The sequence below is a fragment of the Phocoena sinus genome, chromosome 1 (assembly GCF_008692025.1).
Source record: "Phocoena sinus isolate mPhoSin1 chromosome 1, mPhoSin1.pri, whole genome shotgun sequence".
In the NCBI taxonomy this organism is placed as follows: domain Eukaryota; kingdom Metazoa; phylum Chordata; class Mammalia; order Artiodactyla; family Phocoenidae; genus Phocoena; species Phocoena sinus.
The window spans coordinates 19,466,890-19,490,668 of NC_045763.1; the positions used below are offsets into that span (position 1 = coordinate 19,466,890).

Consider the following 23,779-nt stretch of genomic DNA (forward strand, 5'->3'; position numbering starts at 1 on the left):
TGCGGAGCACAGTCTCCAGATGCGCAGACTCAGTAGTTGTGGCTCACAGGCCCAGTTGCTCCGTGGCATGTGGGATCCTCCCAGACCAGGACTCGAACCCGTGTCCCCTGCATCAACAGGCAGACTCTCAACCACTGCGCCACCAGGGAAGCCCAATATTTTTTCTTTGTATTTAATTTTTGATAGTTTGATTAATATGTGTCTTCGCATGTTTCTCCTTGGATTTATCCTGTATGGGACTCTCTGTGCTTCCTGGACTTGATTGACTATTTATTTTCCCATATTAGGGAAGTTTTCAGCTATAATCTCTTCACATATATTCTCAGTTCCTTTCTTTTTCTCTTCTTCTCCTGGGACCCCTATAATTCAAATGTTGTTGCGTTTTAATGTTATCCCAGAGGTCTCTGAGACTGTCCTCAATTCTTTTCATTTTTTTTTCTTTATTCTGCTCTGTGGTAGTTATTTCCACGTTTTATCTTCCACGTCACTTATTGTTCTTTTGCCTCAGTTATTCTGCTATTGATTCTTTCTAGAGATATTTTAATTTCATTTATTATGTTGTTCATCGTTTGTTTGCTCTTTAGTTCTTCTAGGTCCTTGTTAAACGTTTCTTGTATTTTCTCGATTCTATTTCCAAGATTTTGCCTCATCTTTACTATCATTACTCTGAATTCTTTTTCAGGTAGACTGCCTATTTCCTCTTCATTTGTTTGGTCTGGTGGGTGTTTACCTTGCTCCTTTATCTGCTGCATATTTCTCTGTCTTCTCATTTTGTTTAACTTACTCTGTTTGGGGTCTGCTTTTCGCAGGCTGCAGGTTCATAGTTCCCGTTGTTTTTGGTGTCTGCCCCCAGTGGGTGAGGTTGTTTCAGTGGCTTGTGTAGGCTTCCTGGTGGAGGGGACTGGTGCCTGTGTTCTGGTGGGTGGGGCTAGATCTTGTCTCTCTGGTGGGCAGGGCTGCGTCTGGTGTTGAGGTGTCTGTTAACTTAGTATGATTTTAGGCAGCCTCTCTGCTAATGGGTGGGGTTGCGTTACTGTCTTACTAGTTGTTTGGCATGGGGCATCCAGCACTGGAGCTTGCTGGCCGTTGGGTGGAGCTGGGTCTTAGCATTGTGATGGAGATCTCTGGGAGAGCTCTTGCAGATTGATATTATGTGGGGCCAGGAGGTTTCTGTCGGTCCAGTTTCCTGAAGTCGGCTCTCACACCTCAGAGGCTCAGGCCTGATACCAGGCTGGAGCACCAAGACCCTGTCAGCCACACAGCTCAGAAGAAAAGGGAGAAAAAAAGAAAGAAAAGTAAATTATTAACATAAAAAAAAAATTAAAAAAAAAAAAGAGAGCGACCAAACCAGTAAACAAATACACCAATGATAACAAGTGCTAAAAACTAAACTAAGATAAACATAAATATCAGAAACAAATCAGTCACAGACAGCAAACCCCAAGTCTACAGTTGCTCCTAAAGTCCACCGCCTCAATTTTGGGACGATGTGTTGTCCATTCAGGTATTCCACAGATGCAGGGTACCTCAGGTTGACTGTGGGGATTTAATCCGCGGCTCCTGAGGCTGCACGGAGAAATTTCCCTTTCTCCTCTTTGTTTGCCCAGCTCCTGGGGTTCAGCTTTGGTTTTGGCCCCGCCTCTGCATGTAGGTTGCCCTCAGGCATCTGTTCCCTGCCCAGACAGGAGAGGGTTAAAGCAGCGGCTTATTAGGGGGCTCTGGCTCACCCGTGCCAGGGGGAGGGAGGGGTACGGTAGTCATAATTGGAATGCAGGGCGAGCCTGTGGCGGCAGAGGCCGCCCTAATGTTGTAACAGCCTGAGGCACCATGTGTTCTCTCAGGGAAGTTGTGCCTGGATCACGGGACCCTGGCAGTGGCGTGCTGCACAGGCTCCGGGGGCTGTGGTATGGATAGTGACCTGTGCTTGCACACAGGATTCTTGGTGGCAGTGGCAGCAGCCTTAGTGTTTCATGCCCGTCTCAGGGGTCCGAGCTGATAGCCATGGCTCGCGCCTGTCTCTGGAGCTCACTTAGGTGGTGCTCTGCCTACTATGGGCACACGGGAAAGGAATCCCTTCTCCTTCCGTACCCCGAAACAATGGTCTCTTGCCTCTTCGGCAGGTCCAGACTTTTTCCCGGACTCCCTCCCGGCTAGCTGTGGCACACTAGCCCCCTTCAGGCTGTGTTCACGCAGCCAACCCCTTGGTTGGCTGGGATCCGACCTCCGAAGCCCAAGCCTCAGCTCCCAGCCCCAACCCGCCCCGGTGGGTGAGCAGACAAGCCTCTCAGGCTGGTGAGAGCCGGTTGGTACCGATCCTCTGTGCGGGAATCTCTCTGCTTTGCCCTCTGCACCCCTGTTGCTGTGCTCTCCTCCGTGGCTTCAAAGCTTCCCCCCCGCCTACCCCTTGTTTCCACCAGTGAAGGGGCTTCCTAGGGTGTGGAGAGTTTTCCTCCTTCACAGCTCCGTCCCAGAGTTGCAGGTCCCATCCCTAGTCTTTTGTCTCTGTTTTTTCTTTTTTTTTGCCCTACGCAGGTACGTGGGTATTTTCTTGCCTTTTGGGAAGTCTGAGGTCTTCTGCTAGCGTTCAGTAGGTGTTCTTTAGGAGTTGTTCCACTTGTAGAAGTATTTTTGATGTGTTTGTGGGGAGGAAGGTGATCTCCATGTCTCACTCCTCTGCCATCTTGAAGGTCCCCCCTAGTTTTTTCTCTTTATATATTTCCTTTTCTTCATCTTGAAACAAACTTACTCTGGTAAGTAGTGATGAAAATAAAAAGCCCCCAAAATATTGGAGAATATTCATGCTCTCATCTCAAGGCATGAATTCTATGCATTTTGTTTTTCCTAGATATCACTTAAGGGAAACATTTGAATGAATTTGAATGAATTCTTGAATATTTATTGAAGACCTTTTATGAAAAAAACCAAAGATGCCCTGAAAATTTTAGCCATTGCTTATTCAGTTTCATTTTTCTCACACTGCAGTTCTTGAAATGTTAAGTTTCTGCGAAGCATCTGTAAAAATGAGCCTTTGTGGGTCAGATGAAACACCTGAGACCTTAGAGTGCCAGTGAGGACTTGAAGTTGAAGAATCTTAGATTCTATCTGGTTGCTGACTTGATAACAACTTCTAAGTGAGTCACTTCAGTGCGTACAACTTGTCCATTTATTTGACGTCTACTGATCTGTTAGGGGCATTAAAGTTTCTTCTCAAATTTACTTTCACTTGGAGTAAGGACCTAACATGATTGTGCTTTATCTCAGCAGTTAATCCTGAAAATAGTTTTATCATCTATTAAAAAAAAATCTTTATAGCCTTTTAGCAGAAACAAGAAAGACTATTCGCTAGTCATTAATATTAAGGAGAATTGGTAAGCATATGCCTGGTTTCGCTTTACTTACATACCTCTATATTAATCAGATTTCTTATTACCAGTTAATGCTAGATAACCAGTTTTGAACCATCAGACTCAAATAGAGTTTAAAACTGCAATTTCATCACTTGCATAAAGTTTAGTTCACTGTCACACCCATTATTTGATTTGATCTTTACAGGCAGAGCCAGTCTTATATCCATAGTACAAATGAGGAAATCTAGACCCAAAGGGGTTGTGATTTACGTAGTCACATAGCTGGTGAATGGCAGAACTGTTCAATTAGGGACTTGAACCAGGTCCTTTTTTATTCGGTCTTTGGTTCTTTCTTCTCTACCATGCTAACTTTATCCCTCCTCTAATAAATACTTTTGTTTTGAGATCTTGAAAGCTGTCATAATTTATTATAGAAGTAATAGCTGCTATTTATTTTGCTGCCCTCCCTTATGGGTTATTTTAAAGCATTGGTTTCTTTCTTCTCCCTTACCTAAATCCACCCTGTTCATGAAAAAATTATTACCTTATATTTAGGCATTAATGGACTGTTTGTTAGTCATAAAAATGTTGGTGGATATATTTTATAACTTTGGAATGAGAAAAGTGCCTTCCAGGTGATCACAGTTTGTGTATGATGAGATTAAAGAACATTCTTATTCATCACCGGCGTTGATGGGAAATGTGTGTATTCTCTTTCTCTTGTGTACTTTATAGAGTTTTATTAGCCCTACTTGCTGTGGTGAGATACTGTTGTTCTTGCTTACCTTTGTGCTACCTTTTTAAACTTTAAAGTGTTAGGATTAGAAAATAAATATGTAAACCCTAAACTGTTAGGACTTCTAGACTCTTGATTATGTACAAGGTCTTCCTGAGTTGAGTAGGAAGTAAATTATAAGTGGGAACAAATGTGAGTCTGAGTGAGAACATGAGTGGGTGACTTGAAGATTAGAGATGACTGTGGTCTTGGGCATGCTGGACCCTTTAGTGATCAAAGAACAGGTGGTTAAGATGATGAGTAAGAAGGAATAACAAAAAGAAACCAATGAAATATGGAATTTCCTGGCAGTCCAGTGGTTAGAACTGCGCACTTTCCTTGCTGAGGGCCCAGGTTCAGTCCCTGGTCAGGGAACTAAGATCCTGCAAGCCACATGGTATGGCCAGAGGGGGGAGAGAAAAACAGTGAAATGAAAAACAGAACAGGATTAGTTCTGACTTGGAGCTGAATACTTATAAAAGTTACTGAAACCTTATAGGCATACCTCACTATTTAAATAAATGGGCATCTGGAAGACTTACTCAAGTTTCATGTATTCCAATCATTTCGTGCTCAACTTTACCTTGTCCAATGAAGGAATGCTCAGTAAAAGAATCAAGAGTTGAAAATCAAATCAGATTTTGACTTTAAAAAGTTCTCTTTGGGAGCTTAGGTTTTTGTAGCAGTTGATAGATAGTCTTATTTTTCTTTGGCTTGGGAAGGAGATAGGCTCTAGAACTTGAGTAGAGGGAGGCTCTGAGTTAGAACATTTGGACTAATTGGATAATTAATAAGTCTATATATTTGATTGGAATGTAGTAATAGATGAGGCACTTTCCAAACCTAAATTGAGAGAGGGACAAGGGGGTGTGTGCAGGGCAATGGGAGGGAAAGAAAGGGAGAAAGAGAGAGAATTGATATGAATAAGACCATAATTGAAAATCTGGGCTGAGTATAGATTTTAGGGTACACTCTATTTTAAAAATTCTTTTTTTTTTTTTTTTTTTTTTTTGCGGTATGCGGGCCTCTCGCTGTTGTGGCCTCTCCCGCTGCAGAGCACAGGCTCCGGACATGCAGGCTCAGCGGCCATGGCTCACGGGCCCAGCCGCTCCGCGGCACGTGGGACCCTCCCGGACCGGGGCACGAACCCGTGACCCCTGCATTGGCAGGCGGACTCCAAACCTCTGCGCCACCAGGGAAGCCCAAAAATTCTTTTTAATGACAAAGTATTTCACCTTCATGATACACTTAAAGGTATCCTTTATTTATTCAAATTCCATGCATTTGTGGTAAGGATGGAAGGAAGGAAGGTCTATAGTAGGGGGAAAAGTTCTTTGAAGCAATATATTATATTAATATTTTTTTAAGTTTAAATTTTTTAAGTTCATCTTTTTAATTATGAAAGTATTCAAACATATACACAGAAAGAATAAACTTCCCCATAACTTCAGTTCTGTTAAGATTTTGCTCCCAGTTGCTTTGTCCCCTTTTTGCTTCTTGTTCTTTCTTTTCTTTTCTTTTTTTCCCTGAAATATTTTAAAGCACATCCCAGGAATCCTGTCATTTCACCTCTACTCATTTCAGTGTACATCTCCAAATAATAATGACAGGTCCTTAACTATCCACAATGCCATTATAACATCTAGTTCCCAGTATACAATCCAGTTTCCCCAGTTGTCTCCAAAACATCTTATCTTTGGCTGGTTTGTTCAAATTAGGATTCAAACGAATTCTATTCATATTTGGTTGTTATGTCTCTTAAATTTTTCTTAATCCACAACAATCCGTTCAAACTCCCATTTGTGGCTTTTTGTCCCCATGCCATTGACTGGTAGAAATCTAATTAGTTGAACTGTAGACTGCCCCAAATTCTGGAGTTGGCTGATTGCTTCCTTGTGGTATCATTTAACTTTGTTCTGTAACTCCTTGTGTTTCCTGTAAATGAACTTTTTGGTCCCAGGACCCGTTTATACACTTAAATTATTGAGGACCTCAAAGAGCTTTCAGTTATTATTGATTTTAGTATATTAGAAATTAAAACTGAGAAGTTTAAAATATTTACTAATTCATTTAAGTAAAACAATCATGAACTCATTGTTATCACAAAATTTTTTAAGAATTAAAAATATCTGTATTTTCCAAAACAAAATTAGTGAGAAGAGTGGCATTGTTTTATATTTTTGTACCTATCTAATGTCTGCTTGACAGAAGACAGATTCTCATATCCGCTTCTGTATATATTACTTTGTGATGACACACACCAAGTAGCCTATGGGAAACTCCACTGTACAGGCATGAGAGAATGAGAGTGGAAAAGGTAAATGATGTCAGTATTATGCGAATGGTTTTGACCTCATGGACCATCTGATGAAAGGGTCCCCTAGATCACAATTTTAGAGACAGCTGCCCAAGGAGACTTAATTTTAGAGTCAGGTTTGACTTATTTGGTAAGAATATTTCATAGGTGGTGATGTATGCCTCATATTTTATCATTAGGATGCACACCATATCTGTCATGTTATTGACTCTAGGATTCATTGGTAGGCTTAGGTAAGCCATTTTGCTTTTTAATAGGGTAGCATACAGTTTCACCATTTTTATCAGTGTTCTGTGTATTTTCAGTTTCTCCTAATTCATAGGAGGAAAATTTCTTCATTACTTAATTTTGAATTTCTTTGATGATTGGGTTCTCGGACACTTTTCCATGCATTCACTTACCTATTGCTTATCAATTTATTTTCACCCATACCTACTTGAATTTTTGATGAATTTGGACAAAATCCTTCTTATTTACTATACTATTTTTTTCCATTCTATGTTGCTTTTTACCTTTGTTTATGCTATTTTTTTATATATTGAAGTAATTTTGATATTAGATAGTCAAATCTCATAATCTTTTTCATTGTTAAGTCTGGACTTATAGGAAAATGGAGAAGTAGCATTTGAATTTGAAATCTTATGGAAAAGGACTGTAGGAATCAGCTGCTCTTCTTTCTTATTAAAAAAAAGAAAAGAAAAGGAAGGCCTAGAGAAGTAGAGAAGCTATAGTTTGCCCGTCTTTACACAGTGAGTTGGTGCCAGAGTTGAGACTAGAGACTGACCTTCCCAAGTCTTCTTCCCCTCATTCCACCTCCATTTCTAATAAGTACCTCAGTTACATTTGGAATGAGAATGAAGAACTTTGTCTTTGGTTAAAATCAAAGACTTTTAATTTTTTTCTCCGAAATTATGTGCTTTGTGGATGTTTGCTTCTTACTAGAGTACTATTGTGGCTGTTATACTTAGTGGAAAAAATACTATTTCTTATTCATTTTTATATATTTTAAAATTTAGAATCACTCTGAGAATGTAAAGTATTGTTGCTTCTCAGTTAGAGTAAAAAATGACCTGATTTTGACCACTATTTTGTCTAACAGGAAGCCTGCAGACCTGCAGAACTTGGCTCCGGGGACCCACCCACCATTTATAACTTTCAACAATGAGGTCAAAACGGATGTAAATAAGATTGAAGAATTTCTTGAAGAAGTCTTATGCCCCCCCAAGTGAGTACTGAAGAAAATATGCATGGAAATATTGTCATCTCTTTAAAGTTTGTCTTATCTGGCCGTTAGAGACATTTCTCCTGATTGTACTTGAGTTAAATTGTCACAGCATTAAATTGGAATGACTAGCACTTCTCTTCATACATTATAATGCTACACAAATGACAGAATTGGCTGCCAGGTAGGCCAGTAAGCCACACCAAGAAAGGTAGGAATCTGATTAAGCTATAGAATACCTTGTGAAAGTAGGTTTGAGACACATGAGATAGGTCAGGAAAGACTGGTTATTTGAGGTCCCAAAATGAGAGAGAAGTTTAGGGAGAAGAAAAGATGGGGAAAGACTGAACTGAACCCAGCCAGAATATCTAAGCAGGAGTGTGGTACAGGTTGCTGGGAGATTTCCTATCAGGCCATTTTAAAGGTAACTTTCTGAAGCTACCACCCAAGGGAATTAACTTTTTAGATTGTGTCCCTGGGATTCCATTTTTATTTATGTATTTCTTTGAGGTATTCTGGATCCCCCAGTCTTGCATATTAGCCCACATGGTTAATGATTTTAAAATACTCAACTATTTACTATATTGTGAGGTGTAGTTGAGGAATAGATGTACTGTAATGACAGTTACCTAAATTGCAACTATTCATCATAATGTAATCTTGGCATAGGTTCAAAGCATCATTAGTTTCTTTTAGGCTTTTCCAGTTTCATTATCCTGAAAACTGGAATGTTTCTTCTGGCCCAAACCTTTTCATGTTAGTTGTTTTTCACCCTCCATATATACAGATAAATTTCCCTGAATTGGGATTAATGGGTGAGAGTTCTAAAATAATAGTTAATCAGTATTCATTCCTTCATTCATTAGTTTATCCTGCAAACGGTTACTGGGCAACAAAGCCCTATGGATGTAATAGTTAATAAGATAGTTCCTGCTCTCAGGAAGTGCAGTCAAATACGTATGAAGAGATAGTGGTGCCATGGGAGAGTGAGTAGAATCAGAAAAGGCTTTATAGAAAGAGATAACACTTGAACTGAGCTTTAACTGAAAAAAAAAAAAATGTGGCCTTTAGCAGGTGAATGAAGGGATGATAGATGTTCCATGCAGAAAAATAATTTTGAATAAATAGTGTTTCTTTGGGGGACCTAAAGCTGTGGCTGGAGCGTAGCATGCAAGGTTGGGGATGGTAGGCAGGAAGGCTGCCAGGAGACATATGAATGACACCTCTGTCTGCAACTAGCCCATCTTCAATTGTGAACAGAATTGCCCTCTGTTTAGCAATCTTATACTAAGCTTAAAATTCATTTTCTTTTATTTTTTTAAAGCATTGACTAATTTAATCCTCACATCCACGGTGGCATTGGTACTTTTGTTTTTAATTAATTTATTTATTTTTGCTGTGTTGGGTCTTCGTGTCTGTGCGAGGGCTTCCTCTAGTTGTGGCAAGCAGGGGCTACTCTTCATTGCGGTGCGCGGGCCTCTCACTATCGCGGCCTCTTTTGTTGCGGAGCACGGGCTCCAGATGCGCAGGCTCAGTAGTTGTGGCTCACGAGCCTAGTTGCTCCGTGGCATGTGGCCTAGTTGCTCCGTGGCATGTGGCATCTTCCCAGACCAGGGCTCGAACCCGTGCCCCCTGCATTAGCAGGCAGATTCTCAACCACTGCACCACCAGGGAAGCCCCAAAATTCATTTTCTTAATCGTGTATTCTAAAGCTTATTCTCTGCCTTCCTTCCTGTCTTTCTAAGACCCTCAAACTTCTTTTTTTTTTTTAATTTTTATTTTTTTGGGTGTAGCTGCTTCACAGTGTTGTGCTAGTTTCTGCTGTGCAGTGAAGTGACTCAGCCATATGTAAGCCTCAGCACTTTTTTATCTCTACTGTCCAGGAGTCCTAACCTTCCTTCCATCCCTAGTAAAGTTTCTCTAGACCAACATTAATTAAAACCATATTTGTCTTTTCCTCCAGGCCATGTATATAGTTAGAATACTGATAAATTGAAACTGGGATCCTTGTAAAAATATAAATTGAAGCTGTATACACATAAGTAAGGAACTATTATGAACATGCATTCAGCTTAGTAGAAATAACTTTTCAGATATTGTTTTGCATCATAGAACCTACTGGATCTCTTTTACTCTTTTTATGTATGTATGTATATTTTACCCTTTTTATTCTTAAAGTCTGTCAGCTCTAAGGAAAGCTCCATATTTGCCATCTTATCCTCAGACACTAATGGAAGTGATCGTCCTCTCATAACTGATGATCATTGTATCAACATTAAATTATAAATAGAGAAACAGGGCTTCCCTGGTGGCGCAGTGGTTGAGTTTGCCTGCCGATGCAGGGGACACGGCTTCGTGCCCTGGTCCGGGAAGATCCCACATGCCGTGGAGCGGCTGGGCCCGTGAGCCATGGCCGCTGAGCCTGCGCGTCTGGAGCCTGTGCTCCGCAACGGGAGAGGCCACAACATTGAGAGGCCCGCGTACCGCAAAAAAAAAAAAAAAAAATAGAGAAACAGTTTGAATGACATTCATTCTCTGTGAAGGAAGTTGTATGTTGTTTTAAAGCATTGTCTAAAATGTTTGTTGTGTAAATCCTTCCAAGGATATTTACGTTTTTGAAATCAGTATGCTGATAACATTATATACCATTTCAGTAAAATGGGCATTTTCTCATATTCTCTTCTAGCCTTCTTCTTCAACAATAGCAGCAATAACAGCAACAAAAATAATTTTCATTATTCTTTCTTATTTTTCTCAGAGGGAATAAATATTAACAGAAGTAGTAGAACTAATATCAAAATATTCAATTTTTTTGGCATCCAGTACTCTGTAAGACACCATAGCTTTTTGAATTGGACCTTGAAAATAAACATTTTCACATTGCTTTTCTTTGTTTTTTTTTTTTGGCTGTGCCATGTGGCTTGTGGGATCTTAGTTTCCCAGCCAGGGACTGAACCTGGGCCCTTGGCATTGAGAGCACGGAGTCCTAACCACTGGACTGCCAGGGAATTCCCTCATTTTGCTTTTCATATAGAGAAAATTCAGCTTCATTTCATTTGGGCATATTCATAGAGAAACTCTAACCAGGAATGATCTTTTCTTTTGGTTTAAATAATTTAATTTAAAACTTGGAGATCTTTCTGTTATAAAGGGTTCATAATCCACTAAATTCTCTCTGTGGTTAATTTTCCTTGTTTTTATGTTGAAGTTTATATTCTGAAGAGTTTCTAAATAAAGTTTAAAATTTTACTTTATATAGAAGGGAGTATTTTTGATGTTACTAATGCCTCTGCTATTATGAACTAACGTTCAAGTGCTAATTATGTGCCATGCGCTGTGCATTATTTTGTGGATTATCTCAGTTCTCGCAAAGACTATGAAAAAACTGAAGATGAGTAATCCAAATAATTTGTCCAAGATTTCACAGTTCATGGTGGCAGAGCTGGCATACTTACTTTCAAAGCCAAGTAAAAACAAAAACCTATGTTTGACTTTTGTAAAAGGTAAAATGTGAGTCTTTAATTGTAATTGTGCTTTAGTGAGTACAAAATTGAAGGCTAGCTCAAGTTTAGAGGAAGGGTAGGTAATATAAAAAGCAAAGGTAGTTTGTTTTACTGTGATGACCAAGTGGGACTGAAAGTGGTTTTCAAACTTAATTTAATGAATCCTTTTTTAAAAGTAGGTGAGGTTTAACTTCTGTTGAGTTTTTATTTATATGCATTGGAACAGCATGTTTGGATTGGGAGTACCTTGCCCTTAGTGGGCTCTGTAACACATAATGTGAAATGCGGATCAAACAGCATATTCTCTGTCATGCAGAATTGCTTCTAGAGGATGAGAGGAGGAAGTGTTTCTGGGACCACCACATACATTCTTCTTCCTTTCTTCTGTTCTAGGGCAGCCAGGGGCTGTCTGCCTTTTCTCTGTAAGATAAGGAGGTCTTCAGGTCCTTAGCTGACCCTACTCACACTGATTGTAAGCCTTCTTGTTTCCAGATAGGTTGAGGACAAAAGGCAGAAGAGTTGTACAAGCTGGTGGACTAGAATCTAGCATTTCTAATAACATGTTTTTGGCATTTGATGATACTGAGAACAGAGGGGTTTTTATGTGAGCATTTCTGATTTAATCATGACAAGTACAAATACAGGCAACTGTCTATTCTAGAGTTGTTTAGAATTTAGAGACTAATGAAAAGATAAAATCAAGGAACTTTTGCTGGTCTAGGTAACTATAGGTTTTAAAGAAGAAACTGTCTTTCTTCTCTTCTGGGGATATTTTTTTCAGTTCCCCTTGCTTGAAAGAAGGAACTACTTTGCCCAAAAAAAGCTTTCAAAACAACTTGGAAATTTGGGTTTTTAACTGAAGCAGGCTTGTATACTTGGCTAACTTACTGATAAAAGGATAGAGGAAGCTAGATAATTTTGGAGAAGAGTTCTATAAACTGTTGTTAAGCCTTTTTTTTTGTGGTACGCGGGCCTCTCACTGTTGTGGCCTCTCCCGTTGCGGAGCACAGGCTCCGGACGCACAGGCTCAGCGGCCATGGCTCACGGGCCCAGCCGCTCCGTGGCATGAGGGATCTTCCCGGACCGGGGCACGAACCCGTGTCCCCTGCATTGGCAGGCAGACTCTCAACTACTGCACCACCAGGGAAGCCCGCCTTTTTTTTTTTTTTAAAGAGAAATATAATGAAACTTGAGTTTACAGGGATAATTTAATAGACTGTATAACCACACTTTATTCTTACATTAACACAAGGAAGGAGAAAATGTTTGAGATCTTTCTTAAAGGATGGAAGTATTCTTAGCTAGTCTACCATTAATAATAGTCCGTGATGTAATACAGGATGTGATAAAGGACTGATCTGAAAGTCTACCCTGGATGCACATGTCTATTCTGTTGTTGACACATAGCCTTTTATTAATTTTTTGCCTTCCTTTTGTTAAATGTTTAAATGAATGCTCATAATAATTGAAAAGTATTGCTTTATCAAGCAGTTTGCTAAAACTACTAATAATGAATTATTAAAATCCAGTGTTTGGGGGGAATGCAAAAAAAAGTTGACAGCTGATTTTGGACCTACCAGTTTAGCATTTGACTTATCTTTTAGAACGTGATCTTTAATAAAACAAAAACAAAACAACACTGGACCTGGGGACAGGAGATGTGAGTTTCAGTTTGACAATACTTTTAACTAGTCCAGTGATTTGGGGGCCAACTATGTAAGCTTTCTGGAATATAATTTCCTTTTAGGCAAAATGAGAGATTGAGGTGAGTGGTCTCTTGTAACTATAGTATTGTATGCACTAAATTAATAGTACAAATTTAATTGTCTTGGAGGAGGAGAATAGGGCATGTTTAACCTGCTTTAGAGAACACTGTTTTTCTTAAGAATTGTAACAGCATCTATTTCCATATGAATAAAGGATATGCTGATTGCAAGTCTTTAATTTTTACCTGTTCATTAAAATAGATCTCTAGTAAGCATGCTTCTATGTGCTGATCATTACAACCCCAGTACTTAGTACAATTCCTGACACATGGTAGATACTTAATATTTAGAATAAATGAATATATGCATGAATAATGAATATATAAATAATCTGTAGTTCAGGCCTACCTTTCTATAAGTTATTATGAGAATTATGAAGTTAACTTCATTAGAAAAAGTTGGTACTGCTAAATATTGGTTGGGGAAAAGAAGTGAATCTGGAAACTTGGCTAGAGGAAGTCATAGATATATTGAAGAGGCACTTCAGTATATTTTGTTCCTTGTACTATTTTTTGTTTGGAATGAGTCAGTGAAGGTACTGTATTATAAGCGGTGGAAACATTTAAATTAGAGGCTGGTTGTTTTCATAGTCAAGGGAAATTCAGGAATGTTGAAGCTGGAATTAACTCTTTCAGCTCAGGCAGGGAAAATAAAAAGAGAGAGAAGGTAAAGTTTTCTATAGTTAGCAGGAAAAAAAATACATATATATACACACATACACATATATATAATATACACATACATACACACACAGGTGAAATTTACTATAATCATTCACTGAAAAGCTTGTTATGTAATTAATTTCATTTCTAATTATGAAGAACTCTTTAAGCTTAAAAATAGATATTAAACAGGAAAATAACTTGAGCATGTTGGTATTCAATAGATATTTTATATTCTCCTTACCAATATAGTACTATGTCTAATTTAGAAGATGTATCTTTTCTTGAATTTAAAATGGCAAACGTAAAAGATACGAATATAAAAACTAACCTGAAACTACAGCTTGCAACCGAACAAATTTTTTTCTAAAAATTCCTCACTTTCATTTTTAATTTAAAGAAAAGTAGTAAGACAGCATCTTAAAATATATGAATAAATCTAAACTAGTTCAATGTAAGATTTTTTCCGTAGTCTTACCGGCCCCCAGCCCGTTTTGCAGGGCTTTTAAGCTGATCGGTCTTCCCTAAAGTGGTGCTCAAGAGTCTAGACTTCTCTAGTCCTGACTCTCTGGAGCTGATACAAGCTCTGCTGAAGGGAGAAGTAAAGAATTGGGCTTTTTCACATGTATTTTCCAATTTGAGGAAGAAATAAACATTGGGTATGTGTGTTTGAAAATTTAAGTATATGACATACACATTTGTGTGTGTTTTTTTAAAAAAGCTGTTGTGTCATGAATGTCTTTTCTCAAAGTAGAAAGACTTTGTAACAACACAACAGAGCACTTGTTAGCAAAATTCCTGATGTCTTATTTTTCTGTTGCTCATTGTCACCCTTAGAATATTTAATATATGGGAGGTTTTGGAAAATCCTGAGTGTAGGAAAGTGAATGATCAGCCTCCTGCTGTTTTTGTCCTTAATCTACGCTTGGGCAGCTTAGACTCTTCCTCCTGTCAGGGTTCTGTGGTACTGCTTTACATGGCTGGCTCAGTGTGTGGCATACCCAAGATCTGTCTGTTTGGCATTCCTATTTGAGAAGGCTCTACAGTTGAAATGTGGCTAGTGTAACTGAGGAAATGAATTTTAACTTTATTATGATTAATTTAAATTCGTATTCAGATAACCACAAGTCACTAATGGCTACCATCTTGGACAATTCAAATATATAACATTTCCATCATCACAGAACGTTCTCTTGGATAGCTCTGCTCTAGAGTTCTCTTTCCAAGACGCCCATGGGCTTGGCACAAGTCTCTGAACAAGTAGACTGTTTCCCCAGCATTCTAATTTATAAAATGGAGGTGGAGTGTGGATGAGCTTTGGTTGCCAAGAATATTAATATGTGAACAAAAACACTGTGTAGAACTTTGTTTCCTAAGGAAAAAACACATCTTAAAAATATCATGGGAAACAGATCATGGCATTTCTTAGAGTAATAACTGTTAAAAGATGTCTAGTAACTGCTAGCACAATGGTTTGATTGAGAGAATTTATGCTAATGTATCTTTGGAGGATCTATAATCTGTTATTACATTTTTCATTTAGGTACTTAAAGCTTTCACCAAAACACCCAGAATCAAATACCGCTGGAATGGACATCTTTGCCAAATTCTCTGCATATATCAAGAATTCAAGGCCAGAGGCTAATGAAGGTAAAAAAAACCAAATGATTGAATTAGCACTGTAGAACCATTCCCCCTCCCCGCAAAAATACCCCAAAACAAAACAAAAACAGGAACAAAGACCAAAAATCCCTATTATGACAGTGATTATAAATGATTACTTTGGAGGCCAGACATTCCCGTAAGTATCAAAAACTGGCTTTCACAGTTGATCAGAGATTTGAGGATAAACCAGGGTAAGTCCTTAAATTGCTTTTTTCTGTGTTTCTTGCTAGTGGGACTGTGCCTAGCATAAAGCAGATGTGTGATAAAATGTTTATTGAATAAATTTGTTCTCATATTCTTCTGAGAAGTTACCACTAAGGGAGCTATACAGAAAACTATGGCCTCACGAACAGTGGCCTGGGTGGTTGAGGAGGTTGGAATAGGTGGATACAGTGCAATTTAAAGTGTTTCCAAATCTTTGTTTATTATCCGTGCCAGCAACCTGAAGTCAGCCTGGGTGGATTTTTGTGCTAATTACCCTTAAGAACAGTTTTTGGAGTTGCTCTAAGAGAGATTTGGACTCACCAGCCTTCCAAATTTCTCCATATCCTAAAATTAAAATTTTAGTTTCAAGTCATATTTTCATGGTGAGAATTGTTTAGGTAGTACAGATGCAACTTCCTTCTTTTATTTATTAAAAGACACTATCTTATTATTTCATTTACCAAACTTACATATAGTAAAGGGAAGCCTCTTAGAAAGAGGTCCCATTTAATGAACCTTGTCTTAATGTCACCATTCAGTCATTTCCCCTTTTCTTCTCTTTAGGGTGTTAAGCATTGTTCTTCCTGAGGAAAACTATATAGAGAGAGCATTAGTGTTTAATTAAAAGTAACAATAATAACCAAAGAGCCAACTCCTGAAGACACTATAATCCATCATAATTTTAGACTCTTTGGTAGCTTGGGTGGGTTTCTTTGGGTAGAGTTTATGGCAGCAAATGAGCAAGAATACCAAAGGGGAAAAAATATCAGTGCTGGTTAAGCAAGAATAAACATTTTAAAAAATTGAAACATTTGCTGATTTCCTTATGTTATTTCAGTGGGTAGATTTCCAAGCTATTCAGGCTTTTATTTTTTTCTATAGCGAAGGGAAAACCTTAGTGCTCAGGCCTGGCTTATTAAATGTGTTTCAGTAGCTGCCTTAGTTTGGGAGCAATTTTCCTTAGTAATTGGCTTTTCTTTCTGACTACTGTTTCTGTCTGAGAATTTTATATACTAGGTAAACAGTTATACTGGAGCCCCTCCTATCCACAGACAGTATCTTTTCTGTTCTACCCTCCTTCCTGCAGGTGACTGTTCTTTTTACACCCAGATGCTCTTGCTGCATAGTTCTTTGAACTCTCTTAGTTAAAGTCATAATGTTTTTATTTCTCTGTGTGGCTTTTGGAAACTAGAGGGTGGTTGAATTTATTTTGACACTTGGTGGGGAGGAGAGGGAAATAAAATGTGTTTGCTTAAAAAAACCCAACAAAACCAATTGCTTTGAGGGATGGGATGGGGGTAGAGAATAGGGGAGAGAGTGACTCATTTAAGTATAACTTTGTATTCTGTTTGTTCCTATCAATTTGTTACTGTCTTAAGTAGCCACCTACACTAACTGTCCTTAGAATGCTGTAACCAATAAGAACAAACAACATAATGGATTACACAGTGCAGAATTTAGAAGGCTTTTTACATTAAATTACCTATTGGTAAATAAGAATTCCAGTTACCAAGCAACTTCCCCCCACAGTGGCCTGTCACTGCCTTGGGACTTTAGAAAACAGTATTCCAAATCACTTTGGAGCTTAACAGGTCTCCCTTATGTATATTTGTTGCAGGTCTCTTATCTGTCTGTTCAGTGCAATTAAATGCCTTAAATAAGCCTTAGTCATCCACCTCCTAATTCCCCCAAACAATAAACAACTTACATGAAGATGGATTTGTCATTTTACATGGTAAATCAGAGTAGGCAAGCCTTTGATTAGTTTTAAAAACCTATTAAATGTTTTATAAAATCCGATGTGTTTGGACAATTTTAAGACCTTTTAAGAGCTAATTCTATTTAAGTAAGGGATTAGATGCCTAGATGCTATAGCAATTGGCTAGTGAAAGTGAAAGAGAAGGGCCAATGCTTATATTGGGGTACAGAGTAAGCAAATATGATTTAAAGAATAAAATAAATGAAAGGAAACATAGACAGATAGATAGATAAAACATGTAATTCTTTCAGTAACATGTCTGAGGTGATTGGGAGTAACAGCTTGTTTTTTTTGAAGCATTAAAAGAGAAATTAATGGGTAATTCCTTTTATGGGATGGGTTCATTATGACCTGTCCCAGATCTCCTAAGTTTTTTTCAGTTCTGTGATTTCATTCATTTATATAACTTATTAAGCTCCCAAATGTAACTAATAGATAATTTATTAGTCTGTTGATGTTTATAACATTCTTAAGAGATCAGTGAATTTAGCAGTGATGAAATCTGCCATTATAGCCTCCGAGGCATATTTCATAATGTCCCAATTCCCACTTTTAAATGGAGGCAAGGAATCTTTAGATTCTGATCAGTTGCTTTGTATTCAAGATTTATTCTCCCTCCCTAGTTGCCTCCCTCTCTCCATCCATCTCTCTCTTTCCGTCTCTCTCCGGAAAAGTGTGTGGAGTCAGAGGATGGTTGTTCATCATTGTAGCAATGAAACTGCGTTGGGTATTTAATCATGTTTCAATACTTATTACCTCTCCCTGTTTTCCACTGATGTGTTACCTGGCATTTAAAAATTGCTTGTGTAAGATTACCCTTTTATTAAAACTAGCAGTAGCTTTAAAATATAGTTTTGTCAAAAAAAAAAAAATATATATAGTTTTGTCCATGTAAGTGCTCATAATTTTTTTCTTCACTGTAAATTATATTTTTCTACAACAGTAACTGTCTTGTTACATTTAATGCTTTTTGCCTTGCGCTTTTACTCATTCAAATTATACAAGTAGTAGAATAATGCATGCTTTTTGAAGAAGTTAAAATAGTACAGAAATTAATAAAATTTCAGTGCCCCTTCTTAGTCATATCATATAAACTCTTCCCCAGCAGTTAGTATGTATCCTTCTTTTTTTCTATGCACACGTTGTACTTAAATGTGTATTTATTTATATATATATATATATATATATATATATATATATATACACATTCTTCAGTTATCTTTATCATGTACTATATGGTAGAAATACTTTAATATCAAAATGTAGATCTATCTCATTTTTTAGAAATGCTGCTTAATATTCCATAATATGGATTTTTAGTTAACTATTTCCTTACTGATAGACATTTAGATTGCCTCGTTTTTTATTATGACACACTGTGCTGCCAGTGTCCTTGTGCTAGATTTCAAATAGGTCAAAAGGTTTTGTTCTCCAAAGACTATAATAGTTTCTATTCCCACTAATGTGAAAGTATTCATTTCTCCATGCTTCTCCCTGGTGTGTTTGTGTGTGTCTGTGTATGAGAGAGAGTATGTGTTAATATTTTGATTTTCACAATTAATTTAAAAACTGATCGTATGGCCTCTGGGGTACTTAGTAATTTTTTTGAGAACTTTTGAAATACCTCCTTAGAGATACGGCATTACTACAGTAGGGGTATTAGAGAATAATAGTGCTACTTTTTAATTACAAAAGACAAGGAGCTAGCAAGAGGGAAGAGATATGGGAACATATGTATATGTATAACTGATTCACTTTGTTATAAAGCAGAAACCAACACACCATTGTAAAGCAATTATACTCCAATAAAGATGTAAAAAAAAAGAGCTACTTTTTGATGGACTGCTACTGCCTTCTAGTGGTTAATCTTGACATTTTCTTTATTTTAACCAATTTCACGTTCCTTTGTGATGGTTTGTCTTTAAAACTTTGTTACCTCATTTTTCTTTGTTTTATTGTCCATTCCTTAGTTTGATACATAAAAATTGTATCAAACTAATTCAGCATTCTTTGTTTTCATTAATATGCCCTTTACTCTGACATTCTTTTTTTTTTTTTTCCTGATGTTCTTAACTATGAAAAATCACTAACACTCTGGTCGAGTACAGCAGTTCAACTTCATTGCAGGTACTTTGCTACGTCCAAAGTTATAGAGCAGTAATTGTAATGTTCTGCTAGCTTCTGAATTTTAGTCCATGCCTTACAGCTAGGATCATAAGCATTGTATGTTGTAAACCTTGGAAATATAGGATATTCTATTTCTCTATTGGATACTTTTGAGAGTTAATTCAGGAAAAGGATTAATTTACAGTAGATCAGAGATCATAAACTTGCTTGCACTTGTTATACCACTCAAGTGCCGTTTGAGACATTATTTCAGTGTTTGAATTCAGTATTCCTTATAGGTCATGATCCTGTTCATTGTAATCTGATCAAAGAACAAGTCCTTATATCTAATATGTGTTTATTTTGTATTCACTGCTTTTGACAGGAAGCATATTGAATCTTTAAAAGTTTGTTCTTTTACAGTCCTGAGATTCTGCTGTCTCCTTTTTTTCTTTTTAAGTGCAACCGTGAAAATTTTCCATCATGCCCTGGACTCCTTACTAACGTAGCTGTTTCTCACATTGCATTTTCTTGTTAATTTATAAACTTTACATTTCAGCTGACTGCATGCATTATTAACAGCTTGTATGTAATTAATAAAAGGTTATATTTATTGCCTTTATATTTTTGATCTTTTATCTTTAAATGGCTTGATTCCCTGTCACTTCCCCAGTTGCAGTTAAGCTCCCCTAACTCGTCAACTTTATTTTACTGGGTTCTGTTGGCCTGTTTCTTAACTATTTTCTCTAAGAAATAAACTAGCTTGATCCTGGCTATGGCTAGAGCGACTTTCTGTTAATAAAACAGGTAGTTCTTTGATCTTAATCTTGTTGTCTATCACTTGACATAACACATTCCAATTTGTTTGATATTTACCTAGGTTAAAAATATTACCAGTTCTTTTTTACATTTTTTAAATGGCTACGTGCTCTATAGCAATATGTAGTACCTACCTTATTCTCAGCTTCCCACGAAGATATAAAAGTCAGGTATAAATATCTTCAATCATCTGACTTGAAAAGTGTCTATTCTACATTTTCACCTAATTGCCTTTTGAACTTCATACATTTATGAAACTCAAAACTCTTATACTTAACTATTGGCCTTTCTCAGTCTGGTCCAGACATTGACCAAGTGTCCACCATATGCTGAGGTAAAGTGCCATGAATTTAAGGGGATATGCAGAAGAAGAAGCACAAGACACAGACTTTACCTTCAAAGAACATATAGTACGGTTGGGGAGCAAGAACAATGCATTAATTTTAACAAGAATATGAAGAAAGAAGTTCCTGACTTAGTAGACTATTATTTTAATATAAACCAGCCCTGAGTTTAAAAATTTACCAGCTTTAAAAATCTAATAGTAATAGAAAGTACCCATATCAAGGACTGAATACAGCTAATACATTTTATGAAACCATTTAAAAAACTACAAGGTATTCAGTTATCAGATACTTTAAAATAACTTATATATATTCAAAAGTAAAAGAACAAGGTGAAAATTACAGCAAAGGACTGGACATTATAAAAAAGAATCAAATGGAAGTTCTAGAATTTAAAAATACAGTATCTGAAATTATGAACTCAATAGATGAATTTAACAGAGTAGACGATGAGAATGTATTAGTGAACGTGAAGATAGGTCAGAAGGAAATAGCTAATGGAAGCATAGAGAGATAAAAAGACAAATCCAACAAAAAAAAACAAACCACATAAAAGAGTGTAAGACATATGGGGCACAATAAAAAAAGTTTGACATGTGTATAACTGGAATCCCAGAATAAGAGGAGAAAATGGAATTGAAGCTATAGCTAGATAATTGCCAAGAATTTTCCAAACTGATGAGAGATAACAAGCCATGGAGTCGAGCCTTACAAAACCCAAGCAGGACAAATAAAACGATACCTGTATACATCATAGTCAGATTGCTGAATACCAGAGATAAAATCTTAAAAGTGGCAGAGAGAAAGAAAGCTCTTCAAGGTAAAAGCAATAAGACTGAGCACTGATTCTTAACAGAAACAGTGAATCCAGAAGACAGTGTTATGAGATCTTCAAAGAGTTAAAAGAAAACGAATTAGCATTCTGTAAGCCGTGAAATACCCTCCCAAAGTGAAAGCAAACACATCCAAATATTTTATTCTTGCCTCAAGATGTGACATTTATGTTTATAGCCCTGGATCCATATACTTGCTGACCAGTCAGCTTTCTCTTACTGCCTCTTCTGTGAGCCTCTAAAATTCACAGTTCAATTTATAATTTCAGGTAGTCGTAACAAGTCAAGTTCCAAGATGTCAGATCTCCTTTCTTTGATTTTGAGAAAAGGCAAAGTCTCTTCTTTATTTCAGTATCTATAAGATAGGATAATATCTACCCATCCTATGTCCCATGGCTGCTCTGAGAATCAGTTCTCTTAACATATGTTCACCAAGTTTTTTCAACTGAAAATTACTATAAGAATGTAATGATTAATATATTAGTTTTTTATTTATGAATTTTAAATGGTAAAAGCAAAATAGACATTTTCAAATAAACAAAAACTGAACATTCATCTCAGCAGACTCACACTAAACAAAATACTAAAAGTAGTTTTTCAGGCAGAAGGAAAATGATTTCAGATGAACACCCAGAGATGCAGGAAGGAAGGGAAAGCAAAGAGTAGTATAAATATAAAATAGAAATGAATGCTGTCTTATAGAACAGTAGTGTCTTCTGGGATTTAAAATATATGTCCAGGGACTTCCCTGGTGGCACAGTGGTTAAGAATCTACCTGCCAGTGCAGGGGACATGGGTTCAATCCCTGGTCTGGGAAGATATCACATGCCGCAGAGCAACTAAGCCCATGCGCCACAACTACTGAGCCTGCACTCTAGAGCCCGCAAGCCGCAAGTACTGAGCCCGTGTAGGGCCCGTGTGCTGCAACTGCTGAAGCCCACGTGCCTAGATCCCGTGCTCCGCAACAAGAGAAACCACCACAATGAGAAGCCTGTGCACCGCAACGAAGAGTAGCCCCCGCTCACCGCAACTAGAGAAAGTCTGTGCACAGCAATGAAGACCCAACGCAGTCCAAAAAAAAAAAGTCAAATTAATACACAAAACAATAGTAGCGTATGAGACAGGAGGGAAATTAAATACAGTTAGAGTGTTCTAAGGTCCTTGCATTATCCTGAAGTGTAAAAGTTATAATTAAGCTTTAGTAAGTCAAGGAAACAAAGTCTAGCAAAAGAATGTGTGATACTATGATCCAGCAATCCCACTACTGGGCATATACCCAGAGAAAACCATAATTCAAAAAGACACATGCACCCCAATGTTCATTGCAGCACTATTTACAATAGCCAGGTCATGGAAGCAACCTAAATGCCCATCGACAGATGAATGGATAAAGAATATGTACATATATAAAATGGAATATTACTTAGCCATAAAAAGGAACGAAATTGGGTCATTTGTTGAGATGTGGTTGGATCTAGAGACTGTCATACAGTGAATAAGTCAGAAAGAGAAAAACAAAATAACATATATTAATGCATATATGTGGAACCTAGAAAAAATGGTACAGATTGAACCGGTTTGCAGAGCAGAAATTGAGACACAGATGTAGAGAACAAATGTATGGACACCAAGGGGTGAAAGCTGCGGGGGCGTGGGGATGGTGGTGTGATGAGCTGGGCGATTGGAATTGACATGTATACACTGATGTGTATAAAATGATGACTAATAAGAACTTGCTGTATAAAAAAATAAAATTCAAAAATTATATGAAAAAATGTATGATACACAAGTAGAGGGGGAAATGAATAATAATTTAAAAAAAACCTTAATCCAAAAGAAGGCAAGAAAGAAGAAGAGAACACAGAACAGGAGGGCAAATAGAAAACAAACGTTTGGTGGCAGTTCTAAGCCAAAGTTTGTAGTCATTATGTTAAATGTAAATGATTCAAATACTCCAAGTAGAAAACAGAGTTTCCTAACTGCATTTAAAATGTGTTGCTTATGTACAAGAAGGAATTCTTTCTCCCTCCTCCCTCCCTCCCTCCTACATTTGAAATACACACCAATAAATAGACAGACAGATAAGATAGGCTGACCGACCCAGGAAAGTTGAATGTAAAATGGTGTAAATACTAACCAAAAGAAAGTTGGCAAAACTATGCTGACATTGCACAAAGTAGACTTTGAGGAAAGCATCATTGCAAGAGATAATGAAACATGTTTCAGACTGATTTAAAAAGATTAACCTACCAGGAAAATAAAATAATTCTAAATTTGTGTAACCAAATAACTACCCTCAAAATATATAAACCAGATTGACAGAGCTAAAAGAGAAATAAACTAATCCACAATCTCGGTGGGAGATTTTAACTTACTCCCTTAGTAACTTAGAATCTGCCAAAAGAAAAATTCAGTGAGAATACAGAAGATTGAATAATACAGTGAAAAAATTTAATC

At 37.3% G+C, this 23,779-nt stretch overlaps 1 protein-coding gene across 3 annotated transcripts in view; it reads left to right on the plus strand.

Annotated features, from left to right (window-relative positions):
• Positions 1–23,779, plus strand: part of CLIC4 (chloride intracellular channel 4) — an 82,847-nt gene that overhangs the window by 48,933 nt on the left and 10,135 nt on the right. For all 3 annotated transcript variants that reach the window (XM_032633267.1, XM_032633273.1, XM_032633283.1), the window contains 2 exons: positions 7,539–7,664; positions 15,136–15,242. In XM_032633267.1, the coding sequence (XP_032489158.1) occupies positions 7,539–7,664; positions 15,136–15,242 (233 nt within the window). The remainder of the gene's footprint in view (positions 1–7,538; positions 7,665–15,135; positions 15,243–23,779) is intronic.